The sequence below is a fragment of the Amphibalanus amphitrite genome, unplaced genomic scaffold, assembly GCF_019059575.1.
Source record: "Amphibalanus amphitrite isolate SeventyFive unplaced genomic scaffold, NRLGWU_Aamphi_draft 000746F_arrow, whole genome shotgun sequence".
NCBI classification, from domain to species: domain Eukaryota; kingdom Metazoa; phylum Arthropoda; class Thecostraca; order Balanomorpha; family Balanidae; genus Amphibalanus; species Amphibalanus amphitrite.
Genome location: NW_024882240.1, coordinates 293238 through 313320, shown reverse-complemented (window position 1 = coordinate 313320; position 20083 = coordinate 293238). Strand labels below are relative to the sequence as shown.

General features: G+C 51.5%; 1 protein-coding gene across 10 annotated transcripts in view; it reads left to right on the top strand.

Annotated features, from left to right (window-relative positions):
• The window catches only part of LOC122365529 (mitogen-activated protein kinase kinase kinase kinase 5-like), a 49948-nt gene that overhangs the window by 2463 nt on the left and 27402 nt on the right, over positions 1-20083 (top strand). For 2 of the 10 annotated variants that reach the window (XM_043336801.1, XM_043336803.1), the window contains exons 4-15: positions 3080-3235; positions 3533-3636; positions 3972-4100; positions 6396-6659; positions 7208-7321; positions 7681-7756; positions 8173-8270; positions 8669-8760; positions 10497-10679; positions 13602-13640; positions 14006-14053; positions 15318-15406. In XM_043336801.1, coding sequence (XP_043192736.1) covers positions 3080-3235; positions 3533-3636; positions 3972-4100; positions 6396-6659; positions 7208-7321; positions 7681-7756; positions 8173-8270; positions 8669-8760; positions 10497-10679; positions 13602-13640; positions 14006-14053; positions 15318-15406 — 1392 coding nt within the window. The remainder of the gene's footprint in view (positions 1-3079; positions 3236-3532; positions 3637-3971; positions 4101-6395; positions 6660-7207; positions 7322-7680; positions 7757-8172; positions 8271-8668; positions 8761-10496; positions 10680-13601; positions 13641-14005; positions 14054-15317; positions 15407-20083) is intronic. The other 8 variants (XM_043336807.1, XM_043336808.1, XM_043336809.1 and 5 more) reach the window with 6 other exon arrangements.

The following is a 20083-nucleotide window of genomic DNA, read 5'->3' as shown; positions in this document are numbered from 1 at the left end:
GCAGCAATATTAGCTTCTATAGGGAGCAAATGGACCTCCCAAATCCAAAAATACAATCAGATTTCAAAAATTTAAATTTTGATTTTTCGAATTTCTGCCGCCGACTGTGACCTTGCCGACTTCCGGCGCTCCCAACGCGCCATTTTTAGAGCTAGGGAAACGAAATACATACCAAACGATAGAGAATTGATCAAGGAACACGATAGTGAAGGTTTCAAGTCGATATCCTCCCACCGTTCTGCCGCAATCGCCGCGGAAAGTTGAAAAAAGTCTATTTTTCCGAAAATTTGACCTTTGACCGGTCAAAAGTAGGTCAAATGTTGACCTAGGACCAAAAAATATACCACCAATCGCGAGATCTCGGCGAGAGCAATCCGTTGGTCTTTTCCGCTAAGCTCTACGACGCTCCGTTTTCAAACGCCAAGGGGGGGTCGCACCAACCCCCCCCCCCCCCTGCATGGGCGAAGGTGGCAGATCGCCGTTTACGGGCGAGGGTTAAGGAGGTCACCGTGGTTCAGATTTTCTTTTGCATGGCTTGTAAAGCACACCTTTGGGACTTGCGTGTCATCAAAGCTTCGTTATCTTCTCTCACCATTGGATATCGTGCAGTCGCTGCACTTTTGAAAATCCTAGGTATTGAATGTTCATCATTTGTAAGTACTTTTTAGCGGTTCACTGTTCATTGATTGACGTTTCCATCTTCCGGTAACGAAGGTATAATGCCATCATTATAACACCGTAGCTGGGGGGCTAGCCTTATTATCATTATCGATATAATACTGAATTTCCTGATATCCATATATGGAAAGATATCTACCTAAATCACTCTGTTTAGGTGCAGATTCACTGGATCGTCTTATGCTGTCTCCACGTTCCTCGCCCTTTCTTCCTCTCCTCCACCCTGCCTCTCTGTCTCCGTGCTGTGTTCTGCTCTGACCCACCTTCTGCCCGGGTGCAGAGACGTGGACCCGACTGTCGTGGGGGCCGGTCGCCGGGGCGCCCAGACCGGGTGAGCAGGCCGGGGCGCCCGTGGGCTGCCTCGGATACTGTGTGATAGCCCCGCCCCCCCCCCTCCCCTAGCGTGCCGCGTCGCCCCGTCAGCGGCGCGACCAAGCCGGATTTTCGTGTGTCCAGTGTGGCGCTTTGTCCCGTGATCGTCTTCCCCTTGTATTTAGACACCCCGGAGGGTTTTTTTTTACGGTCAGATTAGGGAATGGGCCGTAAAGAGCAGCTCATCGTGCTGATAGTTTTGATAAAGAGCGTTACTTTTCGAGCGTCTGACCTCGCGGGTTTTGGAAGATTTATGCGTTTGCAATAAACACCTAGATGCGATTCACCTAGCTTGCGCGTAGCCCCGTTGGTTTTGTGCTAGCAACTTTTTTAGGCAGATTCATTTACGAGCTTGCCGCGTATGACTAACAGGGTTATTCGTAACATATGACTACGCAGTTATGGTCATCTCGTTAAACAATAACAGCTTAGCTTTGTTTATGTCGGTTCATTAGGGATGCCTGAGCTTTGACTTGTCAGCCATGTGCATTGTGCATTGTGCATGACATAATTGCTGTGTAACATCTCATGCCATACCGATATCTTAAATATATTCCGCCTGTGTTGTGGCCTGCATAATGCATATTGCATGATCACTCGAGCGGCTGTTGTTTCATTTATCCAGCTCGTTAACACCGGAAATGAGTTTCTTCATGCAAAAGTTTCTTCATTTTTATTCCTCTTCCATTTTTATTCTTCTTAGAATGCACTTCCGATTTTCGACTGTCCATGGCATCGACATAGGGATTATGCTCGACGCACCTAAGTAAACTCTCAATAACGACTCCCGCTTGCCATTTTCCAAATGCAGCTCATATCGTCTGCTACCGACCGTTGTGTTTCTATCCCAGCCCGCTTGACTCCGCCAATACCTACTATCGTGAGTATGACCAGAGGTCGGTGTAAATGCGGCTGGTGACTAACACGCTGTGGCGACTAACAGCTGTGAAACCGATTGACGCTAAGGTGTGGCTCGACGGAGGGCGAGCCACCCTAGAACTAATGACGAGTCAACTAGAACTAACGGCGTGCTGCCTAGCTAGCCGTACCACTGTCATGCATTTCAGACGAGCTGATTCAGTTTGAATGCCATGTTGCACGCGAGTGGCGCCTGTCCTGTTATGTTCTTCCGAGCCCGCCGAAGGTTCAGCAGAGCCGCCTCACAGATGAACGTAACGAACCCCAGCACACGTTCAGACACGGGGCGGACTGACGAGCAAAGTGGGAGTGCTGTCCGGCGTCCGCCCCTCCAGCCGCTTCCGTGCATCGACGGAGTTCTCAGATCCTGCCGCGTGGTGACATCAGCCAGAGAAGGTCGACGCTAGTACACAGGGAGTTAGTCGTCACAGAAGACGGCGCCGGTGGATTTGGGATTCAATCATTGACCACCTAATACGCTCCAATATATCGGATACCGAATAGTGGTAGTGACGAGTAACCTGACTTTAACCTCTGTAAAGCGTTTATGATATTGATCTTTTTTATGTCGGCCATATTTACTGCCGGGCGCGTTGTTGGGTGACAATACTGATCGTTAAAATCCGTCCGCTGTGTGTCGCGTTATCGGGCCTCAGTGTCGCCGGCGCCTCTGTGGCCGCTGTGTGGCTGGTCGGTCTGTGTACAGAGGCGTGTGACGCAGAATAAAACAGTACCGGGATGGGGGGGGGGGGGGGGTGACGGACACTGACAATGACACTGACGGCTGCCCTCCGAGCCTGTGACGTCACGGCTCAATTGACGGTCGGCGCTGAGTGACACCGCGTGACGGGATGGGAGGGGGGGAGGGACGTTATTGCAAAGAAGGCTGCGGGTTGACATAGCCTCGTCGCACGCTGACACAACGACCAGCTAATGTAAATTAATGGATTTATTTTTAGTTCATTAACTTAGCAAAGCTGGTTCCCTGCCGAAGCCAAAACACCGCCATTAATTCAATTAGCAATCATTATTTTTATGTATCATCTATTTATTCACAATGTTATCCAATTACACCCGTTCCGACCTTTCACTCTTTTTGCTCGCCCGTCAGGTGACGACTTCAGCATCATCCAGCAGGAGATAGTGATGATGAAGGACTGCCGGCACGCCAACATCGTGCAGTACTTTGGCTCCTACCTCCGCCGCGACAAACTCTGGATCTGTATGGAGTACTGTGGCGGCGGATCGCTGCAAGACATTTATCACAGTAAGTTATAAACGGGATCCGACTAAACGAACGGGTAGTAATGTAGAGCGGCTGACACCTACATTTGGGGGTAGAGAAACGAAACATAGGCTAAGGACGTTGGTTCTGAGCGGGCTAACGTTTATCGAAAGACCCTAAAACTAAATGTGACTGACGTTTTCGGTGTACTGAACCTGGGTACTGAATAGCCGCGATTTTTCCGTCGAGTTGGTGGACAACCGTTTCTGGCTGTCGATCTGTGATCATCCTGTATGTCTGGCTGTATTGACCCTGCTCCTTTCTGTGTGTTTGTTTCAGTCACCGGTCCCCTGACGGAGCTGCAGATCGCCTGCGTCTGTCGAGAGACGCTCAGTGGCCTCTCCTACCTCCACTCCATGGGCAAGATGCACAGGGACGTCAAGGTAGGATGGAAACGTGACGACGTGCCACGTGGTAGAATGTTCACATGGTAGTCTGTTACTGGCTGGGATTTTTTTTTGGACTTGCAGCATGAAATGGAAATGAGAATTGAATGAGGCTGCTTGGATGTAGTCATTTGGAGTGAGATAATCCAAACCCGGGATAATTTGCAATACCCAGACTGACAGATCGATGTATTGCAAGCACCTAATGAATGTCTCATGCATATGATTTGACTTGCAATTGACCTGATTTTCTCCGTTGCTATGCATGCAGCATTTCCCTCCATCGGGCTCTCAGCAGTCTATCCCGTTCTGACCTCGGTTTGGGCCGCCAGGGAGCCAACATTCTACTGACTGAGAGTGGGGGAGTGAAGCTGGCAGATTTTGGCGTCTCGGCTCAGATCACCGCCACCATCGGCAAACGGCAGTCGTTCATCGGGACGCCGTACTGGATGGCGCCAGAGGTATGATACGGCGCTGGGGTACGGTGGGACCACAACCGGGGATGGTGCTCAGTCAGTGTCTTAGCTGTGTGGTGCTTGGCTAGTAGACATAAAACTCATAATGCACCAGCCCATGAGTTTTCTTTAAAGTTAGTTGTGGGAAATAAGCCATTTGAACGAGAGCAATATTTGACATGCAAGCTACATCAATATCAGATCCCAATCAGGGGCGTAGGCAGGGGGGGGGGGCCACTGGGCCATGCCCCCCCCCCCTTGGGCGCCGAAGGCGCCCTTTGCGATTGGAGGGCGCCGAAGGCGCCCTCCAATCGCAAATGCAATTGTGATATAATCGAATCGAAAAACAATCGCGACTGGAGGGCGCCCTCCAATCGCGAATGTGTTTACAGGGAAAATACGGATGGAGGGCGCCCTCGGAGGACGCCCATTCCAAATACGCCCTCCAAATACGGTTGGAGGGCTCCCTCGGGCGCCCTCCAACCACATTTGTAGGCTGTAGCTCTCTAAGCGTAACGGTGGTCGCCTATGTAAGCCGCTGTCCCGTAAATAAGCGCCCTCTCACCCGAAGGCGCCCTCCTGTAGGTCGCCACCCTGCTACACATTGCCGCCCTAATTCTGCTGATCGGCGTCCTCATAATTATTGGCGCTCTCCTACCTATTGAGCCCTCATGTGAAATTTTGAAGGCCGCCTTGCTCCCTTTTGGCACCCTCTTGTTCAGTGCCGCCCTCCTACCTATTGGTTCCTAGTCCTTCCTGTTGAATGTTAATCGGGGCCCTTCTCCTATTGGCGCCCTCGTGTAGATCGCCGCCCTCCTAACCACTGGCACCCTCCTGTTGATCACCGCCCTCCTATCCACTGGCACCTTCCTGTTGACCAGCGCCCTCCGCACAGACGCCCTCCTGTTCGTGTCATCCTCTTGAGCAAAGGCGCCCTCCATTGCCACCCCCATTTTAATCGTCACCCTTCCGCTCATTGGCGACTTCCAGTTGATGACCGCCCTCCCACCTATTGGCGACCTCTTGTTGATCGCCACCCTCCTATTGGTGCTCTCCTGTTCCTCGCCACCCTCTTACCTGGTGGCGCCCTCCTGTTGATTGTTGATCGGCGCCCTCCTACCTATTGGTGCCCTCCTGTTGATCGCTGCCCTTCTATCCATTGGCGCCCTCCTGCTGCTCGCCAACTTCCTACCTATCGGTGCCCTACTGTCGAAACTCGGGATGTTGATCGGGGCTCTTCTACCTATTAGTGCCCTCCTGTGGATCACAGCCCTTCTACCTATTGGCAACATCCGTTGATCGCTGCCCTCCTATCATTTATTTACTCCTTTGGCATGTTTTTCAACTTAGTCGTTTCAACTTATTGCACATAGTTGATGTCTTGCCTGTGAAAACTGCCACAAATGAACGTGCATTCAGCACAATGAATGAAGTATCTATACCTATCAAAACTATCTACGCTCTACGATGCATAAAACACGTCTTTGGTCTTAACGGATTGATCCTACTTTACGTGCATCATGGCATCTATATGGATTACGATTAAGTATTGTCAACAGGTTCGGGCGCAACAGCAGGCATCTGAAGTTTCGGTGATTGAAACTGGTTATGTGGGTACAGTGTACACTGTATGCATCTGTGAGAAGGCTATGAAGGCTGGTCTGAGGTAATTTGGATGATGTTTACGCATCTCGCGCTCCGGTATCAATCCGATACGGTGATCTGGTGCGTAGATATGCCACCGCCAATAAACTTTTATACATCGACACCCATGAGCCAAGCTTTCTGTACAGTTTGTGTGGCAGCGGCCCGACCAAACCTTAGGTATTTTTTACACCTTCAAATTTGGTAAAAGAGCGAGAGGAGCTTTGAACAGTGATCGTATAAAAGGCGTGCCTAAAAAGCGGAGGAAAAGGTTGTTTTCAAAAATTTCGCGCGCCTTCGGCGCAGCATTTCAAGAACACTTGACCTTTTGTGACCTGGAGTATAAAGAATACACACGATGCAAAATCAATGCAGCACGACCTATACGAGGTTACGCAAAAAAAACTGGTGGCATGGTAAAAAACGCCTCCCAACCCCCCAACCCCCACTGAGCGATTTTTTATCTCGCGACCGTATGGCGCCCTCCTTGGGTGAGGTGGCGCCCTCCAAACCCTTGGCCCCCCCCCCTTCGCGATTTTCTAAATACGCCGCTGATCCCAATGCAAGTGTGACCAGCTGCTTTTGTCTCGCTCGACCGGTCTTTGCCGAACACCAGCGGCCGTTGGGCTAACCTCAGCCTCTGACTCTATCCGCCAGGTGGCAGCCGTGGAGCGCAAGGGTGGCTACAATCAGCAGTGCGACGTCTGGGCGGTGGGTATCACGGCCATCGAGCTGGCCGAGCTGCAGCCGCCCATGTTCGACCTGCACCCCATGCGCGCCCTCTTCCTCATGTCCAAGTCGGGCTTCAAGCCGCCGCAGCTCAAGGACAAGAACAAGTGGTCGCCGACGTTCCATAGTTTCCTGAAGGTGGCGCTCACCAAGAACCCGAAGAAGCGGCCGACGGCCGATCGACTGTCACAGGTCAGTTTTGGTCAGCTGATGGTGAAATAGTTATGATCTGAAATATCGCACAAAGCAGACGTATTTGTGTAGACATGGCCGATTCAATTTCATCATTCATATTTAGTAATCGATAAAGTTTATCCGACAAATTAAAATATATTATAAAAACGGTCGAAAATCAATAAGGACAAATAACATAATGCTCGCTGCGCAGCTGCTCGTTCGAAGCTCCCCGTTGCTACACAAAAATTAACACAATCCACAATTATAAATTTCGTGGCGAACCACGCGCCACAATAAACGTTTAACACTTCTAATAAAATGAACAAATATTGAGCTGTGTTTTGCACCGCCTACATTTGCATCTGCTTTGGCATTAAAAATTATCAGGATGCTATACTGTTGATCGAAGCGCTTGTTATTTGCCTTTGCGGTCTAAACGTCCAAGCATATGGACCCTGCCAATCAAGCGTGACATTTGTTAAACAGTCAACGCCTGCTCATAGCTTTTTGTTAGATTTGTAACCGGCTTATCCACACCCCGCTTTGTCCTCGTGTCTCCGCAGCACGCGTTTGTGTGCTGCGACCAGCTGGACCGTCGCCGGTTAATGCGGGAGCTGCTGGACCGGGTCCGGAACCCCAGCGGCCACTTCCAGGAGGCCGAGCCTGATGATGAGGGGGTGAGTGACCCGCGGGAGAACGGGGTGGAGTGACCGGGGGCTGATGCTCAGTACTGGAGTGTCTTGAAGGGCGTTTGGGGTGTCAAAATTAGTAAGAACTTCGGGCTAGTGTTTGATTGTCTCATAGCCGTGGACAATGGTTGATACTTGATGCATAGACCTCTGTACACTGGTGTACTGAGGTCTATGGTCGATGGTTTCCTTAGCAAAGTCAGCTAAACTGGTCTGCTCAAATCGTTTAATGGCTACAAAATGACCCCGCCATCTTCGCACCCCTGAGCCCCAACAAGCAAATCAAATGTTAGTGTAGTCACGTTCGTTTATTACCTCCTTTCTCATTTGTTTTCATTCGTTTCCAGGCGGTGAACAACGTGCCACAGCGGATAGCGTCCCGGCAGCCCCCGACCAAACAGCGAACCAAGTCGGAGCTGCACAGTGAGTGCGCTGTGGGAACGTAGGGTTATCGTAGGAGAATCCAAAACCGTCGCCATAGGCACGCCTGGCGGGTCACGTTGCCAGGCATGCCGCGTGCGATTGGCGGGCAACCTGTATCGTGTTTCTACTATTGTTAGAGCTTGTTTTTATGCTGCCATTGTTTTCCTGGCTGGATATTGTTTCATGAGTTGTTATGAAAATTGGTGTAACGTGAGTATGTTTTTTGTTTTCTCCGCTAGCGGTGTAAAGGTATTTTCATCTGTCTGTGTCCAAGCTCTTTTAGCTGTTCCATGACCAATAGCCTGCCCGGCGTCCCACTGTGAAGCCGAAGCGTGGACCTCCAGTGTAAACGGGTTATCCCTGTTCAGCCTACTATGAGACAAAGTACCCAAACCTGCACCCTCGTCTGTCCCCAGTGAGCAGCGTCAGTTTCGAGCCGCCGCTGGTCACAGAGATGTCCTCGGCGGCCGAGCCGGCGGCGCCTCGCAAACAGTGGAGGATCGCTGGCGTGGTGGTGAGTTACGTGCTGCTAGTCTGCTCAGGTGCACCGAGGGACGCTGCGTTCCTCTGATATTTCACCCATTGTATCATTCGGGCGAAAATGCCAGTTTTTATGAAATTCCGTGTGTGCGTGTATTGTGTGTGTGTGTGCGTGTGGGGGGGGGGGGGGAGGGCGGATGGGGGCTTCAGTGTTGCCGTTCTGCAGTTATGTAAACTATCAGCTGCAGTTATGTAAACAGCTGCAGCCATTGTCATTGATTAGCTGGTTTCGCATCGCTTCATACGTCCGGGTATTGTTCAATGTTCATGTTTGATCCTCCATTATACCTTTGTATACAGCAGGCTGTGAAATTGACTGTGGAATTCCCTGACTCATCCCTTCAACCTCTGACCACCTAACCGATCTTTCAGGATGACGATGACGATGACGAAGCTGAGCCCTCTGCGTCGGACGTAGCCTCTCAGTGGGCCACGCGTGACCCCGAGGTGGAGGAGGTCAACAGGTGAGACCCCTGCCCCCCCCCCCCTCCCGCGGGGGTCAGGCGCATGTGGTGATGGCTGCTGGGGCGTGCCGGACTGTGCGATTAAGCAGCTGCAGCGTCAGTGGTGTGTACGTGTGTGTGTGTGTATGGGTGTGTTTATGGTTGCGATTGTAACTGTACATGTGACTGGTAAAATGGTGAGTGGATGAGTAACTGGGCTTCAGTGGAACGTAGGAATAAGGAAAGCAAGGAGTTCGGCTAGTCAGATCAAGGATGCTTAGCTGGCTAGCCTAGCTAATTCAAGCTTTGCTGTTGAAGCGTTGGAGGGTGGTTGTTTCCCTGTTGGGTAGGCCTAATCACCCTCCGCTCGAGCAGCTGTCGTGCTACCCTGCTGTCGTACCGCGTGCTATCCGGCTTCTGGCGGTACCAGGAGCTCCCCACCGGTACGGGGAGGAACAATGCGCTGCGGGAGTGGACACAGATTGTATCCCAGCCGTGTGCGGGCCGGAAGTGGTATGATAGACTCTCTACGAGGTGTTCCTTGGAAGAAAAGACGGATGTCGAAAACAGACCATCTTCCCATGTCCCATCCAGCCGATGGGTTCGGATTGTATTGCTGGAAATATGCGGAAGAATCCAACTTTCCCTGCGATTTATCTTTACTTCAGGCGGTGTGTTCCTATTCTTTAGCTGGTCACGACGCGTATCGGCAAATCATCCAAAATTAACCTACCCTCGCAGCAGCTGCTGTTGTGGTATATCTTAGCTCTCTTCCAGTAACCAGCGTGTCCTCTGGTCTTAAACCCTCCCTTCCTCCTGAGAGCTTCTTGCTAGCCATCCATCTCGCATAGCTCAGCGGATGCGGGGATATCCACTAACTGATGGCGGCAGGGGCTGGCGCCGAGTAGTCGGTCCGTCTCCCGATGGCCCTATCCTGTCGATCTGAGAGGCTTTCAAGTCTGGTGACGGCCGACTGACTCCCTAAGGGGAAGGGCCTCGTACGGCTTACGGTAACAAACGCTCCAGAGGTGGCGGAACTAATGCAATGGAAACTGGATAACAGAAAAAGAGACTAATTGGTGTTTGGAAGACGTGCTATGTTATGTCGTGTTTTTCACGTTTTCATTCTTCTGTTTAGTGTCTGTTACTTTAATGTAATGATTTTATTTAGAGAGCTGATGCTAGACGGATAGCAATAACATTTGTCGGCACTGTAAAATAGTTTAATTGGCTAAAATCTTACTGTATGTTAATTTGGCTGTGATTTGCATCAATTGCATCAATTAATTGTGCTAAAACTTCGCTAGTAGATGGGTTTTGTGGCGTTTGTAGGCTGACCATGGCATTGTCGGTACTTTGGTCTCGTTTGTAATTTCCTCCTCTAAATAGTCTGATGCTTATCTTTTAGCATCGTAGTACTCTATCATCAGCATTAGACATCCCCTTCCCAATAAGGTCTTTGAACTAGTGCATCCTTTGAAACTTAACCTTAGTGTCATAGTTCCAACGTCAATTCGAAAGAGTTTGAGGACTTCCCGTAAAGCGAGGTGTCCAGCGGTTACTCTCTGAACCTCCAAAGCCATCGTCCCGTCCGCTACAGCCGTCTCCTCGCTCGCAGTCTGCCAATATCCCTCCCACAATAGCCCTGTCTCGCTCGCTGCTATGTCTCCGGCTGCCTCGCCCGCCGCCTCGCCTGTCTCTCCGCCGCCCGCCGTCTTCTCGGGGCCGCGCCGCGCCTGACACCGTCGCCTCTCCAGAGCTCGCGCCGCCGGCCACACCCTCGACTCTTCGCGTCCCGTCGGCAGCGGCGGCGGGGGTGGCAGCGGCAGCGACTTACTGAGCCGCAGCCGCAGCCTGACCCGCTCCGAGCAGTCGCCCGTGGGCCGCCGGCTGCAGCGCGGCCCGCTGTCGGGCGCGGACGTGCTCAACCTGTCGCTCAAGTACGTAAGGAGCTGAACCGGAGCGAGCTGCCCCCCTCCCCCTCCCCCCCCGAACGACCTGCCGATAGACGGTGTCGAGTTGGGGGTTGGGGAGAGAAGCGGGGCCGGGTGGGGGACTGAACGGACCCGCCGCGCGGCAGGTCAGCCGGCGGACGGCCTGGGCCTCAGCGGGGGCGGAACGGCCGACTAGCAGAGCTGAATTTGTCGTAAAGACAACTGAACGTGGCCAGTCGGAGCTCTTGGCCGAAATTTGTCGGCGATTTTGCAAACAAGCTGTTAAATTTCCGTTGAGTGACAGCTGTGCAAGAGTGGCTTTATATTGTTTCCTTGTTTCAGTTGATGTAACGACGTCAATGATGTAACGACCATTTGCATACTATGTTTAAACTATTTACACTGAGACCATAAGTTTGACCTTTACCAGCACATTTACATACCGTAAAGTGGGGCTATTTGAGACAGTATTTAAAATAACTATAAAATGAAGATCGTTTGATATTTGTTGTGAAATGTTTGCTCAGGGTGGTGCTGAATCGAGCAGTGAATCGCCTGAGCAAAAAATTAAGCATGAATATCAAACGGTTTTCATTTTATTACAATTATTTTAAATGCTGTCTCAAATAGCCCCACCTTACGGTACCTTCTTTGTCGACCATTTGTTTTCTTTGTTGCATACGAATTCAGCTCAACGTGCCTTTGGACGCACGTTGCAATGGTCTTCACCTGTAGGTGACGGCAGTATGGCTCATTGTTTCAACGTTAAAAGGTCATGGATTGATATTTGCCAGGTGGATGATAAGTGTGATCTTTGGTCTCATTAATTCGATCCACTAATTGGAGTGATATTTGCTTTCCAGTCTGACCCATCATTGTGCTGATCAATTATTAAATGCTGAATACGGCTAAACATGAAATGAAAAAGTCTCCTTTCGAATTGGATAAGGGCGATACGGCTAATGTGCTAATGTCGCAAAATGTCATTCAGGCAATCAACTTGAAGCCTTACACGAGAACTTTTCACAAAAGGCCACTTTTACACCTGCTCATGATGCCAGCTGGCCGTCCTGCTGCCGCTGACCTGCCGTCTGATAGCCAAACCTCTCGGGTCCCCGGTCATCTCTGCCCGGAAATGCGCTCGGTTCTGGTCGGCCCGACTGTTTCCGCGCTGTTCCGCCGTCCCTCCCGCGGCCCTCGACTGCCGAACAGCCCCCTGCTTGGCCTCTTGTCTCGTCCTCGCATAACGCGCCCCGTAGCTCCGTGTCGCACTAAATGCTGAGACGGCGGTGGCCCGCCTCATAGCGCAGAGCTCACAAAACTACGGACCGCGGATTCGTCACCCTGCAATGCGCTCATAGCTGGCTGAACACTGCTGGCGCTAATCAGTTCGCAATTAGCGGTGACGAATTCTCGGCCTGTGGCATTGTAATGCTCTGCATCTCGCATTCAGCGAGATTGAAACATTTTTCGCTTCGCTTTAGTTTTTTAGTTAGTCTGGTTTTGTCTTTTATTTTTGCCTGTTCCGGAGCTTCTTTTGGAAGTTTGTTATATTTTTTGTAACCTAACAGTTTTTAGCTTTGTGCTGGTATGTATGATTGTATGTATGTACGTATGTATGTACGTATGTATGTGTGGATGTCTGCTTGTGCATTGGCATCTGTATGGGACTGGCTTAGATTAGTTTGCCTTGCCACTGAAAGCTCCGTGATTAGTTGCTGATTGTTGCATTCATACTGCTGTTGATAAGGTAGTTTCCTCTGATAATTTGCATTGGTGCCTTGTGAACGTAATTCCTCAGCCGATATTTTGTTTGCCAGGCGCTTATCCCATCTGGTGAAACCGACATATCTGTGGCTTATTGAACTTGTAATCCGTAAATCGCATATAAGCACCTGAAGGGATACTGATATGGCCTCATAATCAGGAGCACCGCGGGTTTTAGCGGTAGTTTTTGCGCCTAGAAAGTTTAGTGTACTTCAGGCTATATTTTCGTCGTCTTAAGCTTTTAAGTGTTGAAGATGCGATCGACTTGTTGGTTCACAAGCCGGCCATGATCGTGCAAAATGGCTTCATCGTAGATCGATTAGTTTCTGAGACATAATCGGAAATGTAAAAGTTCAAAACCTACCGCTTAATCTCGCGAGAGCCGTACTTCAGACTGGTCAAACGGACCGAGTCAGAGACGCAAACATTTAGATCAAGTTTTGAGACCATAGACTGATAATCGAAAGGATTTGAATGTGATAATACGAAAGGATTTAGATATGGTCGGCGGAGGGGTTCCAGCCACCGTGCTCCCTGAGTTCGCTAGTGGCAGCCAGAATCACTGTCCTTCTTTGATACAGGAACGGCCCATCTGAGCTCGATTTCAAAGTTGATGTGAATGTCTCGCTTTCGTGACTGATCACTCAATTGATGGCAGTTATCTGCGATTTCGTTTCACTACTTCACTCGGTGAAATGAAACGCGGAGAAACATCCAGATGCCGTCTCACCTCAAATCGCGTCTCCCTTGTGGATGCAGTGAATTGTTATATCCATGTTACCAAACCAATTCAAGTAGTTCGTGCGAAATTAAATTGAGCCATAAGGCTGATACATTCATATTCAGTTACATTTCTGTGCTAAAATACTAAATGACACTATGCACATGCCTATCTGATAGTGCGGCTTTTCAAAACCAGCGAGTTGCACCCTGTGCCGCTGGGCAGCGCTGTCGGCTTTACCTGTGGGATACTGCGCCTGGCTGGCACGGTACGCCGCGGTGGGGACCGCCTGGGGCATGAGCAGGGTGTCCTGTCGCCTGTCCCGCCCGGCCCCGCCCGGTCCGAGGCTGGCCGAGAGGTGGCGTCTCGTCCAGCCTCGGACCCTGCAGCGGCGGGCGCCCCATCGGCGCTGAGTCGTTAGACCTGCCTTCTGTCGACAGGAGCTTGTTGCAATTCATTGACGACGAGTTGCAGACCAGGTAATTGAGCTCCGCGTGGCCGCCGCTGAGGTCTGGCTGTGCTGTGTGACCCGTGTCCAGGCTAAACACGACGTCCGCACGGCGGTGTCGGTGCGCCCCCGCTTGTAGAGTCGTGTCCTGCTTGCAGTGGTCGTGCAGTTGGCTTTTAATTATACTGGCTTCAACTAGTCATTATTGGATTTGTAGCAGTTAAACTCTGCCTAACGCTACTAAACGGTACCCGGGCTGAGGTTTCACTCGGCGTAGACGCTGTCAGTTTGTGTGGTCGCGGTGTTGGCTCCGTCCCGTACCGGTCGTGTTCCGCTGCTTGCGTCCCGTGAGGTCAGTGTGCGCGCCCTTTAACGGTGACCTCTGCCGACCCGCAGGGGTCACACCGGGCGCCTCTCCGACATGGAGCTAGCGTTGTCGCAACAGTGAGTAGCTCCCTCCCCCCCCCCCCCGCTATCTTTCCAGCTCTCACACTCTTTCTGCCTGCAGCGTTCTCTGGTGGCGGATCTATGGGCTCCTTCCTGGTGGTTCCTTCTCTCTCATATGCTAGCCTGCCTGACTTGAATGGCTACCTTATTCGGGACTGGCGGCGGCTTTGGTGCTTCTGTATAAACGCTTGTCCTCGCTTTTTAGCCCTGCGGGTCATATCGCTCGATGTTACACGCTCTTTTTTGTCTCTGTACACTGTCTGTTTGTTCTGTTCTGCACAGCCTTACCACTTGTATTTCTAGTTTCTACATCACCATCTCATTTATCATTATGTCTATGTGCTGATTCTTGTTGATAATTTGTATATTGTAACATATATACCTCTATCTTCTTGTTCATAGTCTAGCCACTGTTCAGGCCATGAACTGACTGAACAGTGAGAATGCGGGCTTCAACACTCACGTCTCACACTTGCTCTATATTCTGTCAATGGTCGCACCTGAGCTGCAAATATGTTGGAATAACGCACCAACTTTTGTCTGCTGTAGCTGATGCCTTCTTCTCCTTGTTAAACTTCAATCACATTTCTCGTATTTTTTATCTACTACAGTAAACCTTCAGTGCGAATAATTGCGGTTATATTTGTAGCACCGACCTTTCAGCCACCAAACTCTAGTTGATCGTCATGTTACACCATAATATGTATACAGAGGTCCATGGTTACACCCAACCACCCCCCATACACCGATTTTTACTTTCCGTTTCCTATTCACCGAATATTCTTGCTTGATTCATTTTCAGAGCCAAGTGCAATGGGCGTGTCATGTTTTCCTGTTCAACTGGTACTTTGCAGCTCCGGGTGCTGAAATTCTTCATCACTCGGCCTCACCGTTTTCAACAAGCAATTTACTGCTCTTTGGCCATAATTTGTGCCATGGATAGTCCGCTGTTTTTTTCATGTACCGTACGCAGAGCTCGCCACCGGCAACCGACATTTGCCCCTTGGCGGCCGAGCGTCGGATCCCGCTGCGCAGACTGTCCCTATAGATATCTGACACATACATGATATAATTTCACGGCCTCCAGGGCTGGGTCAGGGTAGTCAGGCTACGTATTTTCCCCCAAGGTAGAGATCACGTCCGTTGACGCATTTTGATCCCTTGGAGAGAGGTACCGATTTCCGGGTTACTTGTATTCAGTACTGACTTTCCAGAACGCAAATACACCAGCCCACCAGTGACCGCTGTTTCGCTCCCCCAGGGCGACCCTCACTGTCGAGGAGTCACGGACGGCGCTCGAGCGGCTCTCTGCTGAACAGGAACAGAATGGAAAGGACGTCTCGGCACCGGGTGAGTGTCAGAAGACGGCCTCCTCTGGACTGGAGGGGCTGGATGATTCTGTATGAGTGTTCGTTATTAGTTGGTGGGTGGTGGTGTTTTGAGAGACCGCGGTTGATGCCGTGATTAATTTTTCTCTGAAACCTCATACTGCCTCTTTAAAGGTAGTGTGCCACCTTTCAGTGATTTCCCATTTTATTTTTCCTAGGATAAGAAGCTTCTGTTTTTACCTAATATCGAAATAAAAAAATCAAAATGGGCCTAAAATAGTGCTTTTTTCGCCTAAAAGCTTATCGGTTTTCGACATGTATAACAACTGTAGTGGGCTGACCTGCAAACAGGCGTCGGCAACAATCGCGAATGCGGCGCACATGTGACAATAAACAAAGGTCATTATAGAGTACGACGTACGGGAATGAGTTATCAGCTGTCTAATCGTAGACAACACAATGTCGAATTTAAACTGTAAGCCTGTATTGGTATTGTTTCTTTAATTTGGCTGTCGAACATTAATTTATGGTTTGAAATATTATTTTATGTAAAATAACTGATATGAAACAGCCGTCTCTAAAGTTATGACCCCATCTCACCACATGAAAGTGGCAGAACTGACAATGATCAGCTGACGCATTTTTCTTGGCCGAAGTCAGAGCGCGCGGCCCGACGCACCACCACCGCACCACAAAGTATGAGCAGAAGCCGCGCCCAAAGCCATGGCCCCGGTAACGTGAGGTAGCCGAGTCGGGGCAGCGTGCGCTGACCCAAGCCGGGGCCGCGGCTTTGGGCGCGGTCTACCGCATCCCCGCGGGCAGCCCCGGACTATCACATGACACCGGGAGGACGCGCGGCCCCGGCTTGGGTCAGCGCACGCTGCCCCGACTCGGCTACCTCACGTTACCGGTGTTATTTCTTAAAGTGTCAATTAATTATCCCTATGAGGAGGATCCGTGCAGATTTCACATGAAATCCAACAATGATGGAAAATTATGAAAATGTAGAACAGTCTGGGTGAATGATGGATGAGGTGAAACGAGGTGAAAAAGAGGTGAATTTGTATCGACACTTGGCTTATAGTTTTACGAATTTCGAATACAGTCATTTAAAGTAACTGGTCCCTTTTACGATACCCGGCAAGAACAATCGTTAACAATGTTATTGACGTAACATTATGGTCCTCCGGGCCGGATCGAGTACCGTAAAATAACTGTAACCAGTTAAGGAATTGATTGACTGCGATTCGATAGGTAACGTAACTATGAGTGTACGATCGGCTTGCGGTGATAGGTCTGCGTCTGCAAGTCTCAAAACCCGAAGTGAGGCTGAAATGAGCTCTACGTCCACCACTCGCAGTTCGGTAAGGAGGCGAGCGCTCGTATCACAGCTCAAAGCCGAACAGGCGAAGCGAGTGGCAGACGAGAAGATTAAGGCAGCTGAGGTTCGTGCGAGGCTAGCAAGAGATGAGGCTTTAGCTGAAGCACGACAGGCAGCTGACCAAGCGGAGGTAGACGCGCTGGAGCTTCAAATAATGGAAGAAGAGGTTGGATTGCGAAATTCGGTCGGCACTGCAGATGAAGATGGAATGCGACCGGGGTCCATGCACCACCAGCCGCCGTCCATGGACCGCGCTGTTGACAGGGTGAGCCCTGTGCCGCCGACCCCGATGGCTCGCGCTCAGAACGAGCAGTCTGATCAGCGGGTCCAGTGTCAACTGCTTGGTGACACGCCAGCTACAGCGTGTCAAAGTATTGCCGGAGCGCAGTCTGGAAATGCGGGAGGGAGTAACCCGACTCGTCCACCCGATCAAGAGAACAACCCGGCAAACAGATCGCCCGATCGAAGCCATCGCACAAGACGATGGGTTGAAGCCAACACAAACTTCGCTCCTGTTCATGCCTCGCTGCCCAAGATACAGCTTGGGATGTTTGATGGGTCTCCGTTAGAGTGGCCCCGGTGGATCTCGCTCTTTCGAGCCCTGGTTCATGATAATGCGTCACTGACTGACACAGAGCGCATGATTCACCTCCAGTCGTTCCTGACGGGAGACGCTCGTGAAGCCGTGCGTGGTCTGCTCTGTGACATGTCGCTCTATGAAGTGGCGCTGAGCGAGCTGGAGACTCAATTTGGAAACCCGACTGCTGTCGTCCAGAGCACACTCAGCAGCATTCTTCAGCACCCGGTAGTGAAGCACAACGATATCGCTGGCCTGACAAGTCTGTCGCGAGCCCTGCACACGGCCGTGTGCGTACTAAAGAGCATGGGCTACCAAGCGGATTTGGCCGCGACCTCTTCAATGCAGCAGGTGATAGCCAAGCTACCAAGCACGCTGGCCTGGCAGTGGGGCCAGTTAGAGTTGGAAATGATGCCACACGTACCCACTCTGGAGGACATTGATTCTTGGCTCGGGAAAGTAGTGCTGGCGGGCCGCCGCGTTCAGCCTGCGCTCTGCTCAAGGGTACAGGACAGTGTCGCCAGATCAGCGCATACACCGGCACCGCTGAACAGGCGCCGGGGCGACACAAGAGGGAACACAAGTTCAGCTCAGCGCACAACTTTAGCGACTGCTTCAGGAGCGGCTGTCAGTGCTGAATGTGTTGTGTGCCAAAGTGGCGCCCACGCACTCGCCGAATGCCCATCTTTTCTGGAGAAAACACCGGAGGAGCGCGGTCACATCGTGCGCAGTGGCCGTCGCTGTTTCCGATGTCTCAGTACTGGCCACTGGCTGAGCAAATGTTCGAGCAGGACAGTTTGTGGAGAGCGGGGCTGCAAGGGGAGACACCATCGCCTTCTCCATATACCGTCGGCGCAATCTCCTCATCCCGCACAAACAAGACCGACGGCGACGACAGACGCCCGTGACGTAATGGCAATGACGCAGACGGAGACGCATACAAGTCAGCGCACCTTGCTACAAATTGTTCCAATCCGGATTCATGGAACTGAAGGACGCTACAAGGATACCCTTGCACTGTTGGACTCCGGTGCCGATACGAGTCTGTGCGAGGAGCACGTGCTAAAGGAACTGGGGATTGACGGAGACAGGAGGGAGCTACAACTGGCCAATGTTGAAGGAAGCGGAGACAACAGACTCGCGATCAGAACGAGTCTACAAGTGTCCTCCTTGTCCCCAGGAAGTAACGCCAAGACGGTCACAGTACCAGAGGTGTTCTCCGTCGTCCGACTCAATGTGCGTCCTCAAAGCGTGGACTGGAAGCAAAGGAAGGCCTGGAAGCATCTGGATGACATAGTGATTCCAGACAACAATGGAAAGGCCGTTGAACTGCTGCTGGGGGCCAATGTTCTGGAGGCCATGCTGCAGCAGGAGGTCAGAGTCGGCAAGCCAGGACAACCAGTGGCAGTACGAACCCACTTCGGCTGGTGTCTGACCGGAAATGTGGCTCAGCTGGTGACCCATGGCCAGCGAGAGGTGATGCACATTTCCAAGCACCGCTCAGCTGATGACGAGCTGGTGACTATGCTGAAGGACTGGTGGTCAACGGAGGCATTTGGTACGGCGTACAACATGAAAGAGCCGACATCACAGGAAGACCGGCGAGCTGAAGACATCATGGCAAGGACTACCACGTGGCGCGGCGATCGCTACGAGACAGGGCTGCTGTGGTGTGATGAAAATGTCAAGCTGCCTGACAACTACCCCATGGCCATGCGCCGGCTGGAAAACACAGAGAGGGCTCTGCGCCGAGCTCCTGAGAAAGCGACAGCGTACCAACAGAGTATGGAGGAAAATGTGAAGAAAGGATATGCGCGGAAGCTTGATGATGAGGAACTGCTGGTACAACATGACCGCACCTGGTATTTGCCTCATCACGCAGTCACCAGCAAGCCAGGCAAATTCCGCGTGGTCTTCGACGCAGCGAGCAGCTATGGAGGTAGCTCTCTCAACGGGCATCTGCTGTCTGGACCGGACCTCCTAAGATCCCTCCCAGGGGTGCTGCTACGTTTCCGTCTAGGTTCCGTTGGTCTCTGCGCCGACATAGAGAAGATGTTCATGCAGGTGGCTGTGAGAGCTGAGGACCAGGCCTCACTCCGCTATCTCTGGCGCGATCTGGATAGCACCCGTCCGCCAGATATATACCAAATGGACAGGGTAATATTCGGCGCTCGGAGCTCTCCAGCATCAGCCAGCTATGTACTACGCCGAACAGCCCAGGAGAAGAGTGATGACACTGTAGCTGGACGCAGAGCACGTGAAATTGTCGAAAGAGACTTCTATATGGACGATTTGGCCACCTCTGAACCAGACAACGATACAGCACAAGAAACGGCGGCAGAGGTGACGGCGCTGCTCTCCAGGGGAGGCTTCAGACTCTGCAAATGGAACAGCAACTCCAGGGAGGTGCTTGCGAGAATTTCGATTGAAGACAGAGCAGTTGGTGCCGTAGATCTAAGCGCGTCACTCCCGACACAGAAGGTCCTGGGTGTGCAGTGGGATGCAGAGCTAGATGAGCTGAGTCCCAGTGCTCCGTCAGTCACGAATGTCGGGCCGACAGCACCAACTACAAGGCGCGAGATCCTACGGGTTATCGCTGGTATTTTTGACCCACTGGGGCTGGCGAGCCCTTTCCTGGTCATGGGGAAGATGATACTGCAGACACTCTGGTCGACTGAACACACCTGGGACAGCCCTCTCTCTGACGAGGAGTGCAGCGAAGTGGCAGCTTGGATCTCAGA